Below are 16,679 nucleotides of genomic sequence, written 5' to 3'. Positions count from 1 at the left end.
CAAATCTGGGAAGCCTTGGATGCACTTTCTTTCTTTCTTTCTTTCTTTCTTTCTTACATCATATTTACACACCATCTCAAAGTATAAACATGTGTCGTTTTATATTTCTAAAGCTTTTTTCTTCCTTGTCCTGCATCAAACAAATACATGTTTACTTCATTACAGTTGCGCCAGAGTTGTTTACCTGCGCTGGAGCGCTCTTTACGTGCGCAACAGGATCCGCACCTGTTCTCGTGTGATGCATTCAAGTGCACTTTGTGATGTCGTATCTCAGAGAAGTTGATCGCCAATGAATACAAAGTGGGCCTAGAGCCAAAGTAAGCCGACTTCTATGTTGAAACAGTTGATTGAAGAGTTTTACGCTACTGATAAGAGTATTATCATATCTTGGTTGTAATCCAGCCCCCCAAAGAAACCCAGCCTATAAAACAGACAAAGAGTATCTTATCATAGATGTGTACATTAGAGGCCATTTTTCCGACCTCACTTGAACTGCGCACAAACTCCTGATCCGCCTCGCAAGCTTCTGGGACTTCACCCTGAAGTGACGGGGACGTGGGATGCACGGGATGGGATGAGGTGAAAGAACAAGCGGACAAACATGTGAAGAAAGTGGAAGCTGCGATTAAAAAAAAAAATAAAACTACTTTTCCTTATTAAGAGATAAGGAAAACATGGCGAATAAAAGTTCTGAAGAGGCGGTTCTTCATCTGACCTCGGCTCAGGCTCACCGCGCTGAGATCCTGGAAAATCCACTTCGGGTAAGTTTGATTAACTCTCCAACTGTTAGGTCAGGTGAAGGGGAGGATTCATACCGAGTGCAGCTTTAATGTAGTGATTTGTGACTGTTGTTATGGCTACACCAGATTACAGCTGATGCTTTTAGAAGTTATGGAGTAGTTCCATGCGAAATGTTGATCAAACCAAAACTGTGTTAAATTCTTTGATCAGACTTTTTCCACCCAGAGTAAGTCACTTATTTTATCTGTAAATGTTGATAATAAAACATCTGTTAGCCTATGAGTACCCTACAATTTTGCAATCTAAATAACAGAGAACAGAATTCTTCTATAAATATTAAAATATAAAGAATTCAGTCCACAGTTTCTCCCCTCTTTATTATTATTTTATTTCCTTTACTTTATTGCATGTGAATTTATGTGAATCATGCTGAACCTGTTTCAGCTGTTCAGCTTCACTGCCACCCTGCAGACTGCACAGATGAGAGGTTTTGTTTTTAACTTTCAGGAACTTCCCTCCCTGACCTCCACTTGTAGAAGGAAGTTACACACTAATGTCCACAGAGGCGATCAGTTAGTCTAAAAGAAAAAAAAAATCTTGGAATTCAAAATATAACCTCAGCCTCCAAAGCTCTTTGGTTAATGAGCACTCAGTGTGGATGAGGAAGCCTGACAGCGCAGAGATCTATCGGCGTTGGCACCTGTCAGGACTATTTTCTAAAGTAATCATGACTAAATCATTGTGTTGAAAGGCTTTTTTGAACTTTTAACTTTGTTAGTGGACTCTCCTGACTCTGTGCATTAAGTTCAGTATGTGCATGTCTGTTTGTGTATGCTAACTTCCACTGTGTGTGTGTGTGTGTGTGTGTGTGTGTGTGTGTGTGTATCAATGTCCTGTTGTGTAAGTGTGTCAGCTCTCTGCCCTCCTACTCATGTGCAGACACACATGCTCCTCATACTCATCATCGCCTATCAGTGTGTTTCTCTTTTTCTGCCATGTTTCCTCTGTGTGACATTACCAATGAGGGGCAGAGAGAGAGAGAGAGAGAGAGAGAGAGAGAGAGAGAGAGGGAGCAAGAGAGAGAGAAACAGAGGAGGAATAAGAGGCGTGAGTAATGAGTAATGGCTCATGGGTGGGTTGTTAGAGAATAGCTCTACTGTAAGAGTCCTGAACAGCTGGCTAATAGTCCCAGCTCCCCCTCTGTCCATTGCTACCCACCATCCCAGAGAACATCCCAACGTCCAGGGGACAATATCAGTCTGTCTCACACTAACTGTTTCCCAGAGTTGAAAAATGTTTGCAGTGCGACTGAAAATGTTGATGTTACAAAAGCACACCAAGGTTTGGAGAGACTGTCCCATCGATTGGCTCCTCTGTTATGAAATATGGAATCATCCACATACCTTTTGTTTAAACATGCATAAATATTAAATGTTAAATATTATTTGTGCAGAATTAGTTTTAACAACTGCTATTTTACTTTACTTTACTTTACTTTACTTTACTTTACTTTACTACTAAAGATTACATTGCCAGTTTCCATGGGAGGTGAAGAATGGGGCTGATAAAAGACTTTGCCACTAAAAATAACTTCTTAGCAACAAACTTCACTACATGACTGTGTTCAGTTGATATTTCATCTTTGTTCTGGTTACAGACATGACAGTCAGTGACTTTGGTTAGGAGCAGGTGTTTTTTCACAGCTACTGGCTCCATGTAATTGTGGAAATTCACCATGCCCAGAGGACTGGTAAAAATATATTTGGTGAACTCCCTGATAGTACTCACTGTGCTATCATAAAGCCAAAATAAATATCATTTTAGGAGTGACAGAGGAAATCTATAGAGGACCCGTAGCGTTTTTTTGCAATTATGTTCTTATCGCTTAAATTTGCCTCCAGGCCAATAATTAGCATAGGATGTGTATCTCCATCCCACTCTCTTTGTCGTGCTCTTTCTGTGTCTTTGCGCTTACACTCCTCTCACCCGTGCTTCTTCTGTACCCACCACCTCTGAGCAAAAAGTGAAGGGCTTCATCCAGAGATCAGCCCATCCCGGGGAGGGACAGATCCCCATTGTCAGTGGACACAAAGGGCCGTGCTGTCTATCGGTCTGTCTGTCTGTAGGTCAGTGTCCTGGAGGAGAACCAGTGCTGTCAGTTCCTCCATCAGCTTTAAGGCCCATTCAGATTCTACTGCTCCAGCTTTAGTTCACAACTAAAGGTGCTTTTTCAGATGGTTTCATGTTTTTGTGTACTCCTTTGCTTTGTGCAGTGCTCCACGTTTATGAAAAATTGCTTGTCACACTACACGACACACAAGAGTTGCATGTGTGTAGCATTGCATAATGCCCTTACACGGATGATAAATGTCCCTGCAAGGTTAGATAGATTGAGGTTATAGAAAGAATATAAATTAGGTTTGAGGTCAAACATGTAGCATACAAGTATACAGATGTAATGTCTGTGTGTTCGTGTGCGTGTGTGCGCGCGTATGTGTGTCTGTGTGTATGAGTTTAGTGCTATAATACACCAAACACTATTTTATTTTGTGCATGCTTTATATAAAATTTGTACCTTGAGGGTGAAATTAGTAGAAACTCAATCTGACATTTCTGTAATTGAATTTACACAATACACTGATTGACAGTTTAATTTAAAAGATGCATGACAGGTACAGTAACTCCACCACAAGACAGTAAACAGGAAAAGCTGCAGTAAACAAAATCTGACACGTCCCTGATGATGAATGTGCTTATGCACTTCACAGAGTTTTTGCTGACTTTTGTGTTTGATATTCAAACTTGCTCGACTGCTGCAGCTGGACTCCTTTTTGAGTTTGTGTCAAGTAAAAGAACACTAGGATATTTCTTTGCTCTGTTGCTTAGTTTCCTCACAATCGCTATCAGTGTCACATTGAAGAATTCCATTTACCTTCTGTGATTCTAGCAGTAATTTTCTGTTTCTTGTTAAGACTCTGGCAGCAGCATTTAAAACGAACCGCTCCATTCAGAGTGTGTATCATTGCTTTCTGTACTGTTGCCAGTTAAGCTGTCAGTTCTTTAGTGTCAGTTGTTCTCCGGTGACATTTTTGTGCAACTGAATCCCACCTTGGTAACAGATTAATGATATTTTGACAAAGCTGAAAGAAAGCTGCGTATAATCGTCTCTCTCATGTGACTGGCCTGGAACAACCATACAATTATAGAAGACTCCATGAAGCGCACAATCTTAAAGGAAGTCATAAAGGAAAAGTTCATCATAAAATAACTATCTAAACTATCTTGATTAAAAATAAAGTAAGAAGTAAATGCCCTGGTGCTTTCAAAGAGTTTAATTATTTTTTATTTTATTTTTTTTCCATAGCATTTTTAATTGCAGAACAAAACCATGAACACAGATAGATACACAAATACAGTTCATTACACTGGGATTTAGTGCCGTTGCCGCTTTGTATTGCGAACAAAAGAAGAAATACAGAAGAGGCACTAATCAGTGTCCATTTTCTGAGTGTAATAATCCCGTTTCATCCAGTATTTTTCTCCCTCGCCTTTTCGCCTTGAGTGTGTAAGTCCGATTTTCAGAGCGTAGATAGTTGATAGTATCTACTATGAAAGGGTCCATGGAGGTTCTGTGAAGTCAGCATGTGATAGCACTTTTTATTTCACTTGCGGCCATAAAGATCTTCAGCAGAAATATATCTTTCACACAAACCCTTACACAAAATACACAGAGAGATAAAAACATTGATACTAAACCCCCTGAATAGTGTCCTAACTGAATATATAGACAATATCAAAATATACGAGCATGGGCCACTAGTGCTGAGCCTCCAGCAGTAGTGCTAGATTCCAGTTAATGCCCAATTAGATTCAGTTCTACAGAAAGAGGAGAAGTGTGATTCATAACTCTGTGGAGCTGGAACTACTTAGTCACTTAATGAATAAAGAAACATGATTCTGCGTGTTCTGAGTGTTATATTATCATGTATATGATGTTTTTGGTTTATAATTGTTGATGCATCGGTGTGCTGCAGCTCAGTTTCAACCACTGAGTAGTTTCATTTATAATAGTTCTACTGCAGATAATGTTTCAGCATGCTAATATTAATATTTTATAAAGTGATCATATCATTTTGTATGATAAATCTGCAAAGTAATTCAAAGCTAACACTCAAATAAATGTACTGCAGTAGAAGTGCAAAGTGGCATAAAAAGGAAGTCCATCCATCCATTTTCCATAACCGCTTATCCTTATCAGGGTCGCAGGGAGCTGGAACCGATCCCAGCTGCCATGAGAGGCAGGGTACGCCCTGGACAAATCACAGAAAAGGGAAAATCCTCATGTAAAGTGCAAATACCTCAAAATGTCTGCTATGTAAAACATGAATGGTGAAATCTGAAGTAATAAACACACAAGTGCAGCACAACCCAGGGAGCTTTGTGGTGTGAAGTCTCTTGCTTTCTTTGAGTAAAGTCTGCAATGTTTGCTAAGCAAGCCGACAAGCCAAAGGCACTCCCAGTGTACTGGCCTCGCCTGCCTCCACTGCTTTGTTTGCTCTTCCTGTGACAGGAAAACTCTCTCTCTTTGTCTCTCACTTTCTTTCTCCTGCTTCCTCGCTTGCTCATTCTCAACATGGATTTATCTCCCTCAGTGGATCGAGCAATAGGGTGAGGTGCGTGATTCTCTCTGTGACTGCCCATACTGCAAATGTGCACATTCCCTCTTCCATTGATACCAAGACAACAAGCAAACAAAACAAGGATCATTTTCTGCAATGAGACTGAATTCAGTTGCTGGGAAGCTTAATCTAACAATAAGGAATCCAGTAAAATGTGAAATGAAGCCATCCTCACACTTCAAATTGCCACATCTCCTGTGTGAAGTCTGTAGAATCAGCTATCCCCAGGTTGTCCATCTACTACCTTGCACTCTTAACACACTGTTTCTCCCTCTCACACACACACATACGCAGTCAAACACCTCGTTTTGCCCCCTGGCCTCTCTCTCAGTATCAACCTGTGGCCTCCTGATGGGCTCAGTAACAACGAAACAGTGGGCCACTTACACTCTTTGCTTGACAAGCTTGACAAGGTTATTGATCTTGGTTTAGTGAACAGTGCACAGCTGGCCTGATGGATGACGCTGTCTCTCTGATCATGACTTACCACAGTACAGTCAGCTCACCACACGCTTTATCTGTCTGTCTGCCTCGAAATTTGAGGATGGAGTCTATCATTGCCCACCCACACACGCACACTTTTTTACCTCAGTGTGATATTACTCTCCCCGAGGAATCTCATCATCGAGCCGCCCATCTGCTCCCCACCTCCTCCTCCTAAATCCTGTTTACCTCTGGTACACTGCAATCATCACGTACATATGGACACACACACACACACACACACACACACACACACACACACAGGAGTCTAAATCCTGTTTACCTCTGGTGTGGTATCTTCCTTGCTGTAGGTGTGTTACAGGTCAGTGGACTCATCAGACTTAGAGGCTGAAGAGAAGATGGAGGCAGGCTGTGAAGTAGAGGAGTAAGACTGGAGTGTACAGTATGCTCTAGTTTTGAATTTGAAATCATCTAGAAATCCACTTGGCTTAAATTCTTTATCAGGCTGGTGAGGAGATGATGAGTTGTGTTATGCAATAAAGAGGGTACAACACAAGTGGTTTTATTTTAAAGTGGGCTGTTGGATGGAATTATGTTGTGTGGTGATCAAATTAGTCAAAGTAATTAAAAAATGGGCTGCAGGTTTAAGGGAAAGCTTCCATAAATTCTTCACCTCTCCTGTGTGCTTAGAAGTGAGGAAGAGACTCTTGGCTCTCTTTTCTCTTGGAGCACAGACTGCATTTCCTGTGGCAGTGGATGCTGCATCAAGTAATGTATCACGTCATGTTGATAAATGTAATCAATGTGGATTGATACAACCTAGCATACATTAGGTCTTGATGTGTTTATATGACATGTTGAAAGGATGATTGTAGAAATGTAAATGTGGGATAGTATTTTCTCTGAACAATATTGGACAATTGAACATTGACTAACCCTGGCTGTGCACCTTGGGTTATACATGATGATTGTATGAAAGACAGTACTCACTTATTTTATTTAAATTTTTATCCACACTAAATGTCTGGCTGTAGGAATGGCAATATCAGTTCTCCGTTCAGTCATGATCCACAGAGGATAACTCGACTAATTTTGATTATCCCTGACTTCCTCCAGCTCCACCATGAGACTGACTTTTGTGATTTTGAGCGATACATCTCATACATATATAACAACTAGTTGGTTCTCAAAGTTCTTAATGTCTGGGTCCCATTTAAAAGAGCCAGCATAAGGGTGTCGTTTAGCACAGTCGGTTGAGCATCCGCCCCATGTACAAAGGCAAAAAAAAGAAAAAGAGCCAGCGTATGATTGATAGCTGTACAGGAGAAAAACCCATGAGCTTGTTATAGGATTGGGATTGGTGTGGTGTTTAACATTAAACTCCCTGAGCAGATAAGATATATCAATTTATCTGTCCCTGAGGTCTGACAAAGTAAGAGTTGATCTATTTTTCCTGAAACCCTTTCTCCTCAGCCATATAGCATTTTTTCCATGGTGGATTTTCCATCATACATACACATTAAACTGCAGAAACTGCAGAGTTGTCCACTGAAATCACTAACTTTAGGTGACAGCATGAACATGTATGACAGAACGCAATTCCTTGACATTTATGAGGTGCTACTAGTTGCCATGCAACCAGTAGCTTCCTACAAGTTGTCACTCCTAACCTGTCAGATGCTTGTTAGGAGACCACAGTTTGAGTAGTTATTTAATCTAAGCTATCGAAAGTGAAAATATTGGTTTGGCAGCCATTGGCCTGCCCGAAGCTATTAACTATTGGATTGGCATAAAATTTGACATGCATGTCTGATTTGTAATCATTTCAGTAATCTTCTTACTTGTTTAGTGGTAATTCGCAAATGTTAGCATGCTGACACACCAAACTGGTTAACACTGTAAACATTATACCTGCTAACAATAGCATAATAGCATGCTGACATAGGCCTTTAGCTCAATACAGTCTCTACAGTCTCTCATCGCTGTAGACTCTTGGTCTTCTTTAGAGTTAAATTAATGTGTGGAATGGATCAAGCAATTGAGGCATATGCAAGTGGGTGATAATTCCACTACATGTAACTACTTGTTACATGTAGTGGAAGTGTAAATATTGATTTTAGTTGATCCAGAGCTGTTGACGAGTAGAAATGTGATTCTCTTGGAGTGTCTCCAAAGAAAATATGTTTGCTGTACATGCAAAGAGCCATCCAAGTGTGATACACAAGATCCTTTTACAATTTTTAAACCCAACCAGGAAGTTTATTCATGTACAGTTCTCCAGCTGGAATGTCACATCTCTGATATTCATTCTTAAACCTGAACTTCACCCACACTGTTCCAAACTCAGATTTTAGCCCCAGTCTGTGATCAAGCACATTTGAGGCTGAGTGCCTGTTATATCGCTGGTGTCATTAAAAGAAAGGTTACTGAACTGTGTTCTGTGAAGTGGACCATTTTGTCTGGCTATCCTCCCCTTCCTGAGAGTGAGCTTTGGTCTTTGTTTAATAGCTTTAAGAATAAGCTCTAATGACAGCTCCTTCCTCTCAGTGGTGCAAAGACACGTTTTATATTTTCACTGAGGATGTCTAATAATGTGCTCTGACAGAGCGATAGACGACCTCTGGATTGTGTGATAGTAATCAGCTGTTACGTTTGGAGACCACAGGACTTAATTTACACTCCATTCATCCTGGGAGCCTTCAGTGCTGTTATCTCATTGTCAACAATATCAGATGGATATTATTGACAGTAGCGCACTGCCTGTCTTTTCTCACAGAATGGACTGCTGAACCCCAACATTGACTTTTTTAATCTGGTATTTCTGTCGTCTTTTCCATCTTTTCTTACCATACTGTTCTCCCTCTCATTTTCTTTGTCTCCCTTTCCTTTGATTTAACCTCCATCACTGTGTATCCCTCCACTCATTTCTCTCTACCCTCCATCTCTCTCATAATGCTCTTTCAAGGGAAAATATGTGGATGTGCTTGGCTGCTGTTACTTCTTTTACAGTGATTGAGTTTCTTTCTTTAGGTTTTCATCATCTGCGTTCCACCCCCACTGCATGCTTTCATTTCTTTGCAAACTTTGCCCGCCCACAGCCACCGGTATGTTTATGACCTAAAATTAAATTTCCTTTTGGCAATAATTTTCCTAGCATATGGGGAAAAGTTGCCTGGGGCATTCTTGAAACAGTAAAGCAAATTGATCCTGTTAATCCTTCCATCACTTAAACACCAATTATGCATTTCCTTCTGAGAGTTGGCTACAAAATGATCCGTTTTACTTTTTCCTGGTATAAGAAGGGCCTTGTGATATTGTGTTTTCAAACACATAAAAAAATAATAAGAGTTCATGATGCAAGGCATATTTCACATCATCATTTTGCCCTGATAACACTGTGGCTCTAGGGAAGGCAATGTCGGTGAGTCAGTCCACGAGTTTGGTCCAGACTCAAATATCTTAACAACTATTAGATGAAATTTATACAGACATTCATGATCGCCAGAGGATAAAGCCCTACTGACTTTAATGATTCCTTAATTTTCCTATCGTACTCTCTTTAGGTTAGAATCATAGACCTTCCCAGCTAATCTAAATATCGTCAAAGATGTGGATCGTCCATGGACCTGACTGCTGCTTGCTCAAACAAGCCACCTGTAAGAGCACCAACAATATTCAAAGTGGCCACGTCTGTTAATATGCATAACTTTAAGCACAATCTAATATAATATAAAAAGAACAGGTGTGTTCTATAAAAATTCACCCTCAGTACAGTTGTCATGAATGGATAAATTGGCTATAGAGGCTAAAACTGTTTTCTGTACCAGGTTGTAAACATGTTTATTTCTGCTGTGATGTTGGACATTTTAATATGGGGACTCGTTCTGTAGCCAGCCCCGAGTGGCCGTTAGAGGAACTGCAGTTTTTGGCACTTCCGCATAGACTTCACTTACAGCCATGCAGGTTGCTGCTTGGTTAACTTCTAAGGACATTCTCATTGGTGCTAATTAGGAAATGTTAGCACGATAACATGCTATATGATGCCAAACATCAGCATTGTCACTATGAGCATGTTGGGATGCCAAGATGTATTATCAGCATTTTATTATGGCCATTGTGAGCATGTTAGCATCCAGACCTTTGTGAGGTGTCATATATCGTGGGAGAGTTAAGAGGATGAGGGTGTGTTTGTGTTTATATACATGTGTGTTATCTGTTCTGGAGTTTGTTGTTTTTTACTTCATGCGAGTGAATTAGAATTGACTTGATATTATGAAACCATAGAAGCCTCTATTGCACAGGACCACACACACAGAAACACACACACACACACATACACGTCTTTGAACAGAGTGTCACTGGAACAAAGCTCTCTGTGGTTGTCATGGAAATGACAGATGTGACAGCTGGAGGGAAGCCTTGCAGGGAGCATTATGGTGTGTTTGGAGTTGTTGTGTGACAAGTGGAGCATCACCTAATCTTGTGCCTGTTTACTGTTTCTTTCACACAGACCTATCTCTTGGGAATCATAATCTCCATATGTGGGAACGTCCTCATCAGCATTTCACTCAACATACAGGTAGGGAACGCTGGAATCCAGCTGTACAGCAGACACTTAATGCCTGTAGTGACTAATTTCTCTACTCTCTAAGTACTACAAGACTGCGAGAGTCTCCTGACAGACTCTCTATGTGTTCATCAGGATTTTAGTGAAACTACACTTAGGAACGAACTGATCTGTGATCTGCTGCCATGTTCACAACAGGCTTTGTGCAGCAGACAGCAGAATTGACTTTGTGTTTCATGCTAGTAAAGCCATTTTAATTAGAATTTATAAAAGTGAAGGGTCAAAATGAATTTCAAGTGAATAAGTGATAAGCAATACAATTGTGTTTTTTAATTTGTGTCTGGACCTGATTTTAATTCTATTAATGCTCTAACAGTGAGCTTATAATGGCTTATTAGCACTTTTTGAAATGAAGTGTGGAATTGTTTTTGAGCTACATGCTCTTCAATAATCAACCATTTGGAGAGTAAATTTAATTCACTAACTGCATGCGTACACCTTCTGTAGCTGCAACCACACTTGGAAGGTTTGCATGGTCAAGGTATAAAAAAGAAATTACCTGCGTGACTCAGATAATGCCAAAACAATGTGTGTCAGTTACACTCTGTTTAGCAAATGCAAAAGCTCTTTTGATTGCAGGTGCAGAAAGTGGGGTGTCTGTGACAGCAGCATGCAGGGTGTGTAAGACAGATTTGGAGGGTGTGACACATTCAACTAGATGTGAAAAAGGCTGATAACCATTGTTTATTAGGCAACGTACGCTTGCAAAGATAGAATTGTTAATGATTGTGAAGTATACATTTGCATCTGCCTTGTACTGCTTCCCACCTCATTGATTTGCTTAATTGGTGTCATGCCTCTTCTAAGATGAAATGCTAATCAGCAGAGTGTTATGATTTAGTTTTGCAGGCCTCTGTAATGCTGTATTATTTCTTAATTTGCACCTTATTTTGAAAGTGTTACATACTGTGCTGTGAACGCCTGTTTTCTGTGTGGTGTATGTTTGAGTTTGTCTTTTGCAGCTCTTCAGTTATTGGATCTTCTTAATCTGACTGATGCCTCAGGCTCCTGTTCCTCTCCTCCTGACAGAAATATGCCCACGTCCGTCAGGCTCAGCGTGGCTCTAAGCCCTATTACACCTCTGTGATGTGGTGGTGCGGTGTTGTTCTCATGGGTATTGGGGAGCTGGGGAACTTTGCTGCCTACGGCTTTGCCCCAGCGTCGCTCATAGCCCCGCTAGGCTGCGTGTCTGTCATAGGTAAGTGTGATTTCTTTTTCCCGCCTTATATATTATCCATGCATGAAGGAAAGGAAAGGTTGCTTCTACTGGGAACAAAAGGGATCGCTGCCATGTCAAGTCTGTTTTCTTTTCCTCCCAATCTAGTCGTAAACAGGCCTCTTCGTACCTTGCACTTACATTACTGTACATGCTTAAAGTCTGACAGGTTTTACCTTACAGTACAGATACTGTATGTTTTCAAAATTTCCATACAAAGTTAGTAACATAGTTTTTTTTATATACAGTCACTCCACAGAGAGCAGAGGCAGTGTTACAGTTTCAAGCTTTCAGAAAATTTTGAAGAATCCAGAGGTCATTGTGAATCTGATTTCTTGACACCTGAAAAAAAAGGATACATTCATTTTTGGCTTGTGATCTCTAAAACGAAGTCTATTTGTGACCTAGTTTCACCACTCGAATACGAGATCAACCAAAAAAAGATTTAGTTTCCCTGTTTTATCTGAATACTTAGAGGCCTTAAAATGTAAAAAGGTTCACAAGTAAAAACAAATTAAATGAATAATAATAAAAAAAAAAAATGTTGCTTTTCTGTCCCATTAATCACATCACTGCTCCTCTAATTTATCACGTCACCTCTTTGAAGAGTCCCGACCCTCAGGTTGGTAACAACTGATCTATGGTCAATATACAAAGAACACAAATAATTGGCTAAAGTAAATTCTGGTTATTGGTTATTTGACAATTCCTGACAAGCATTACGATCGGTCAGATCAAAACGTTGCTCTGTTAAATGTTTTTTTTTCTCAGAGCTATCATTACAGTGTGCTTGTCTTGTCTTTAGAATGTGCATACCCTACACTTGCAAATGTTGCAACACCTTACATCTTAAAGATGCACTCACCATAACTAAATATAAGTCTGCTTTGAACAGTGGTCTAAAAGCTTCTGTAGAACTGAAGTTCTACGTTTGTATGATGAGCGGTATGTAAGCATGAACCTCCTGTCTCCCTTGGTGTATCTCTGTTGTGTTTTAAATATCTCCTGGTTTATAGTTATGGACTAAACAAAATGAAATGCATGAAAGTGAACTTAAATTATGAAGTTCTGTATCTACAGTAGTGCGTATCACGACTACACATCTACCTACACCGGAAGGCTGACAGGGCTTCACCTCATTCAATGGAATCTCTCACTCTTACAAAAATGTACTAAAAACATCTCACTGTTGCTCTGAGAATTAATTAAGACCAAGACCTTGTGATTACAGCAGGTCAGCATGTGGTATTCTTCCATTTCCGAGTTTATATCCAGAACTGGACACGGGAGGTGACCATGTACATTTCCACCCTTCACATTTTATGGGTGATTCAGGAAGTCCAATTACTTCTGACATTATAAATCCATCATTCCACTCCAAAAATGATCATTCTTACAACCCACAGGGTGAACTAAAGCTGCCATTAACTAAACGCGATTCATTAGCCAATCAAAATAAAACCTGCCCAGTTGCTACAGCTGGCAGCCTGTTCAGTACAAACACTCTAAACACAGGTTAAATATTGAACAGGTTCACTTCTTGCCTCCTGCCACCCATCACTCAGCGCGCTGGAGGTGGTGGTGAGTCATGGATATTAATGACAGCTATTACCTCGACGCTTCAAACGATTTTCCTATAGTCACGTCTCGCAGGTGGATGAATGGTTTAAATAAAACACTGAACAAAACCACAAATCTTGTTAAGAAGGCTGCACCTCCTGTTCATTGTAGCTTGGTATGGTGTTGTACTTGCTTCTCTGAGCAATTACATTATAAAATGCTTTTACCACAATAACGGACAAAAGCACTTTATTCTTTGAGAGCGTTAATCTCAGTGCGTAAAACATGATGACTCTCTTTGAATCCACAGGTATTAACAATTGCTGTGCTCATTTCCATTTTACTATCATTATTATCCCCATAAAAAGCACTGACTGTTAGCTAGTGGTGTTGTATTGAAATGGACATGAATAATATCCGGCTGAAGTGTATCTTAAAGGAGCTCTTGAAGAATTAATGAAGCCAGAGATGAAGAGGTGAAAGGAGGGAAAGGAGAGGAAGATGTCTGCAGCCGTGACACGGCCTGTCCTCCACAGAGCTAACAAGTGGAGCTGAGGGAAAATGTGCAGGTTGCTGTCTGCCATCGTGACTCCACCTCTCACCTCACGCTGACTCACACTGTACGCAAATGAACAATGACACACACACACACACACACACACACACACACACACACACACACACACACACACACACACACACACACACACACAAATGCAGGCATAACTGTAGTGGTGTGTTAAAACACCCAGGTTAGATAGATTTCTTCGACCAGGGATGCTCCTTTAGGCTAACACACACACACACACACAAAACACACACACCACTCCTGCTGCGCTGTTGTGCCTCTTTTCCAAGAGCTGTGTGAAGGCTCAGAGGGGGGGACAGACAGCAGGAGGCCTTGGGTGAGTAAACAAGAGGGAGGCAAGTGGTTGGCTGGGAAGAGGAGAGGAGGAAGGATGCTGGATGCTAAGAAGAGAAGATGGTGAGGTGAGAGGAAGGCTATGGGGAGGAGTGGAGAGGAGAGAAGAAGTGTATGAATGAAATAAGACAACAGGCTGAGATATACACGGACTGGAAAGCAGAAGCAGAGGAGGAAAGGGACAAGATTGTGAGAGCTGATGATGCTGCTGTCACCCGCCTGTCCCCGCATGTCACACTGGCAGTCTGACGCTCCATGGAGAGCAATTACTACTGTCCCCGTCCACAGAGCCCACCAGTCTCTATTAGGAATGACAGCATCATCCCAAATGCTGTTGTATAGAGCAGAACATCAGCTTTCTCCGTCAGATACCATGTCATCACATGCAAAGGTGGAGGAACACTGGCATGATGGAAATAAACAGAAACGTGATTCACACACTGCATCAGCATCGCGCACAGATGTCAGACCTGCAGCATTGTAGCACTGACTAAGACGTGTTGTTTCCCTCCGTATTCCTCCGATTCCAGTTCATCTTTGGCTTTAACTGAGAGATGGAAACGGGAAAATTATCAGGGTGTTTTTTACAAGTTACAAGTTTAGTTAGTACAGAACTCTTGTATACCATCCATAGAACAACATCATATAATACAACTCATTCAGAAAGCCAGTCTTGATACTGGCATGACAAGATGCGACATTGTGACATACAAAACATGCAATGTAGCAACAGCTACTTACATTTGCCCTTCTCTCAGAGATGACAGCACAACTTCCACTGCTTTCATCCATTCAAGTCTGATCCCTGTGCTGAAAGAATGTTTGACATGGTGTGTTTTCCCACAGGGAGGTTCCCATCACTACACATCTGAGAGAGAGCACATAGAGGGGCAGTACTGATCTGATGCGCACACACACACACACACACACACCTCCATAAACACACAGAAGCAGTGACAGAGCTGTGTACCCCAGAGGTTCCTGTTGCCACATTTCTCATTTTATCAAGCCGTGTGAATCTCACTTTGTATGGAGTTGCCATGGTTACTTGTTAGATCCAGCTGGTCCCAGAGGCAAAGAAGGAGTCCTAAATGTGTATGCGAACATGCTCGCAGTATGAAATATTTAACAACCGACTGTTTCATCAGAATATCAACGCGAGTCTTTATAAACTTCCAATTTGGCAGTATTGTCCCTGCAGCATTGTGCACATCCATGGCTTGTTTTGCGTTCCCCTCTGAAAAACACTCTATCTGCATGATTTTGTTTATACTTACAGCCACTGAGCATACTTGAGGCGGAATTTTGCTTTAACGCAACTTGAATTATTCCATTTTTTGTTTATAGCAAAGCTTTTCATGGCTTGGGTTTATTAGTGTTGTCTAAAAGCGAACCCTCAGGTGAAAAAGTTTGCTAATAAAACTGCAATTGTGTTCTGCAGTCAATGTTTAACCTCCATGTGGAGAACTTGTCTGTCATGCCACGACCACAGTAATCCCATGTGTGACACGCTGTGTGTCTCTGACATATTGAGCTGTTTATGCTCTGTAACTAATCTTCTTATGATGGTGGCAGAGCCTGTGCACAAACTGCATGTTTGTCTGTTTTTCAGTATTTTCCAGCAATTTTTATGTTCAGTTAGTCTGTCTCTGTCTGCGTGCCATCACCTGCACGCCCGCCTGGCTGGCTGGCAGCGGCTCGCTGCAGTCGTGTCCAAACTCTCCCTGCAAACACAGCTGCCACAGCTGTGTTCTGCTGAAATATCTATGTGATATATAATAATATAACTACAGGAAAGGTTGTAAAATCAGGCACTCTGTAGTGTTGTTAAGTATTGAGGACCTCCAACACAGCAGCCACAGTGTGTTATGTAAACTGACCTCGTCACTGTGACAGGCTGCTATCACTGGCATATCTATTTTCCTCCCTGTCAGTCTGTCCATGGCCTGTTTGTCTTCTAGTTTGTTTTCCCTGTCTCATGCAGTTAGTCCGCCTGTGTGGCCATCCATCTGTGCATCTTTTTGTTTATCTGCACGTCTGTGTGTCGGCATGCATATCTTGCCTGTCTCGCTCTCTGTCTCTGTGATACCCAAATGCTGCATGTATATCCGTCTCCCTCGGTTGGGTGCAGACATTAAGGACTAATCTGAGGCTTAGCTCATGTGAAACTGATTGCTTTCCAGCGTCGCAGTTTTTGACAATGATATTGATGAATGGCTCCGTGAAGAATGTGGCAGGAACAGCATCATGCTGTAATTTGATGCTGGTGTTATGAAGTCCTAATGAGTTCCATTTATCTACGCAAGCTGACAGATTTTATCAGGCCGATCAATATAAACATGTCAAGCATTGTGTGTATATCATTGTACATGCATCTATTTATGTGGACATTATACAGTATAATCTCACTATGTGCACATGTGCATGACTGAGTGCGTATGTGTAACTGGATATAATTTTGTGTACATACCATATATATATATATATATA

General features: G+C 41.0%; 1 protein-coding gene across 5 annotated transcripts in view; it reads left to right on the top strand.

Moving 5' to 3' along the window:
• Positions 1 to 471: 471 nt before the first annotated feature.
• nipal2 (NIPA like domain containing 2) overlaps positions 472 to 16,679 on the top strand; it is a 24,440-nt gene continuing 8,232 nt past the window's right edge. The window contains exons 1-5 of one of the 5 annotated variants that reach the window (XM_027286218.1): positions 472 to 579; positions 662 to 761; positions 9,428 to 9,520; positions 10,375 to 10,443; positions 11,521 to 11,689. In XM_027286218.1, the coding sequence (XP_027142019.1) occupies positions 9,485 to 9,520; positions 10,375 to 10,443; positions 11,521 to 11,689 (274 nt within the window). In that variant the 5' untranslated portion in view covers positions 472 to 579; positions 662 to 761; positions 9,428 to 9,484. Of the gene's footprint in view, positions 762 to 9,427; positions 9,521 to 10,374; positions 10,444 to 11,453; positions 11,690 to 16,679 lie in introns of all 5 variants that reach the window. The other 4 variants (XM_010746599.3, XM_019256544.2, XM_019256543.2 and 1 more) reach the window with 4 other exon arrangements.

The sequence above is a fragment of the Larimichthys crocea genome, chromosome XIII (genome assembly GCF_000972845.2).
Source record: "Larimichthys crocea isolate SSNF chromosome XIII, L_crocea_2.0, whole genome shotgun sequence".
Classification (NCBI taxonomy): domain Eukaryota; kingdom Metazoa; phylum Chordata; class Actinopteri; family Sciaenidae; genus Larimichthys; species Larimichthys crocea.
Note: the sequence above shows the minus strand (reverse complement) of the source record. Positions and strands in the feature narration are given on the sequence as shown.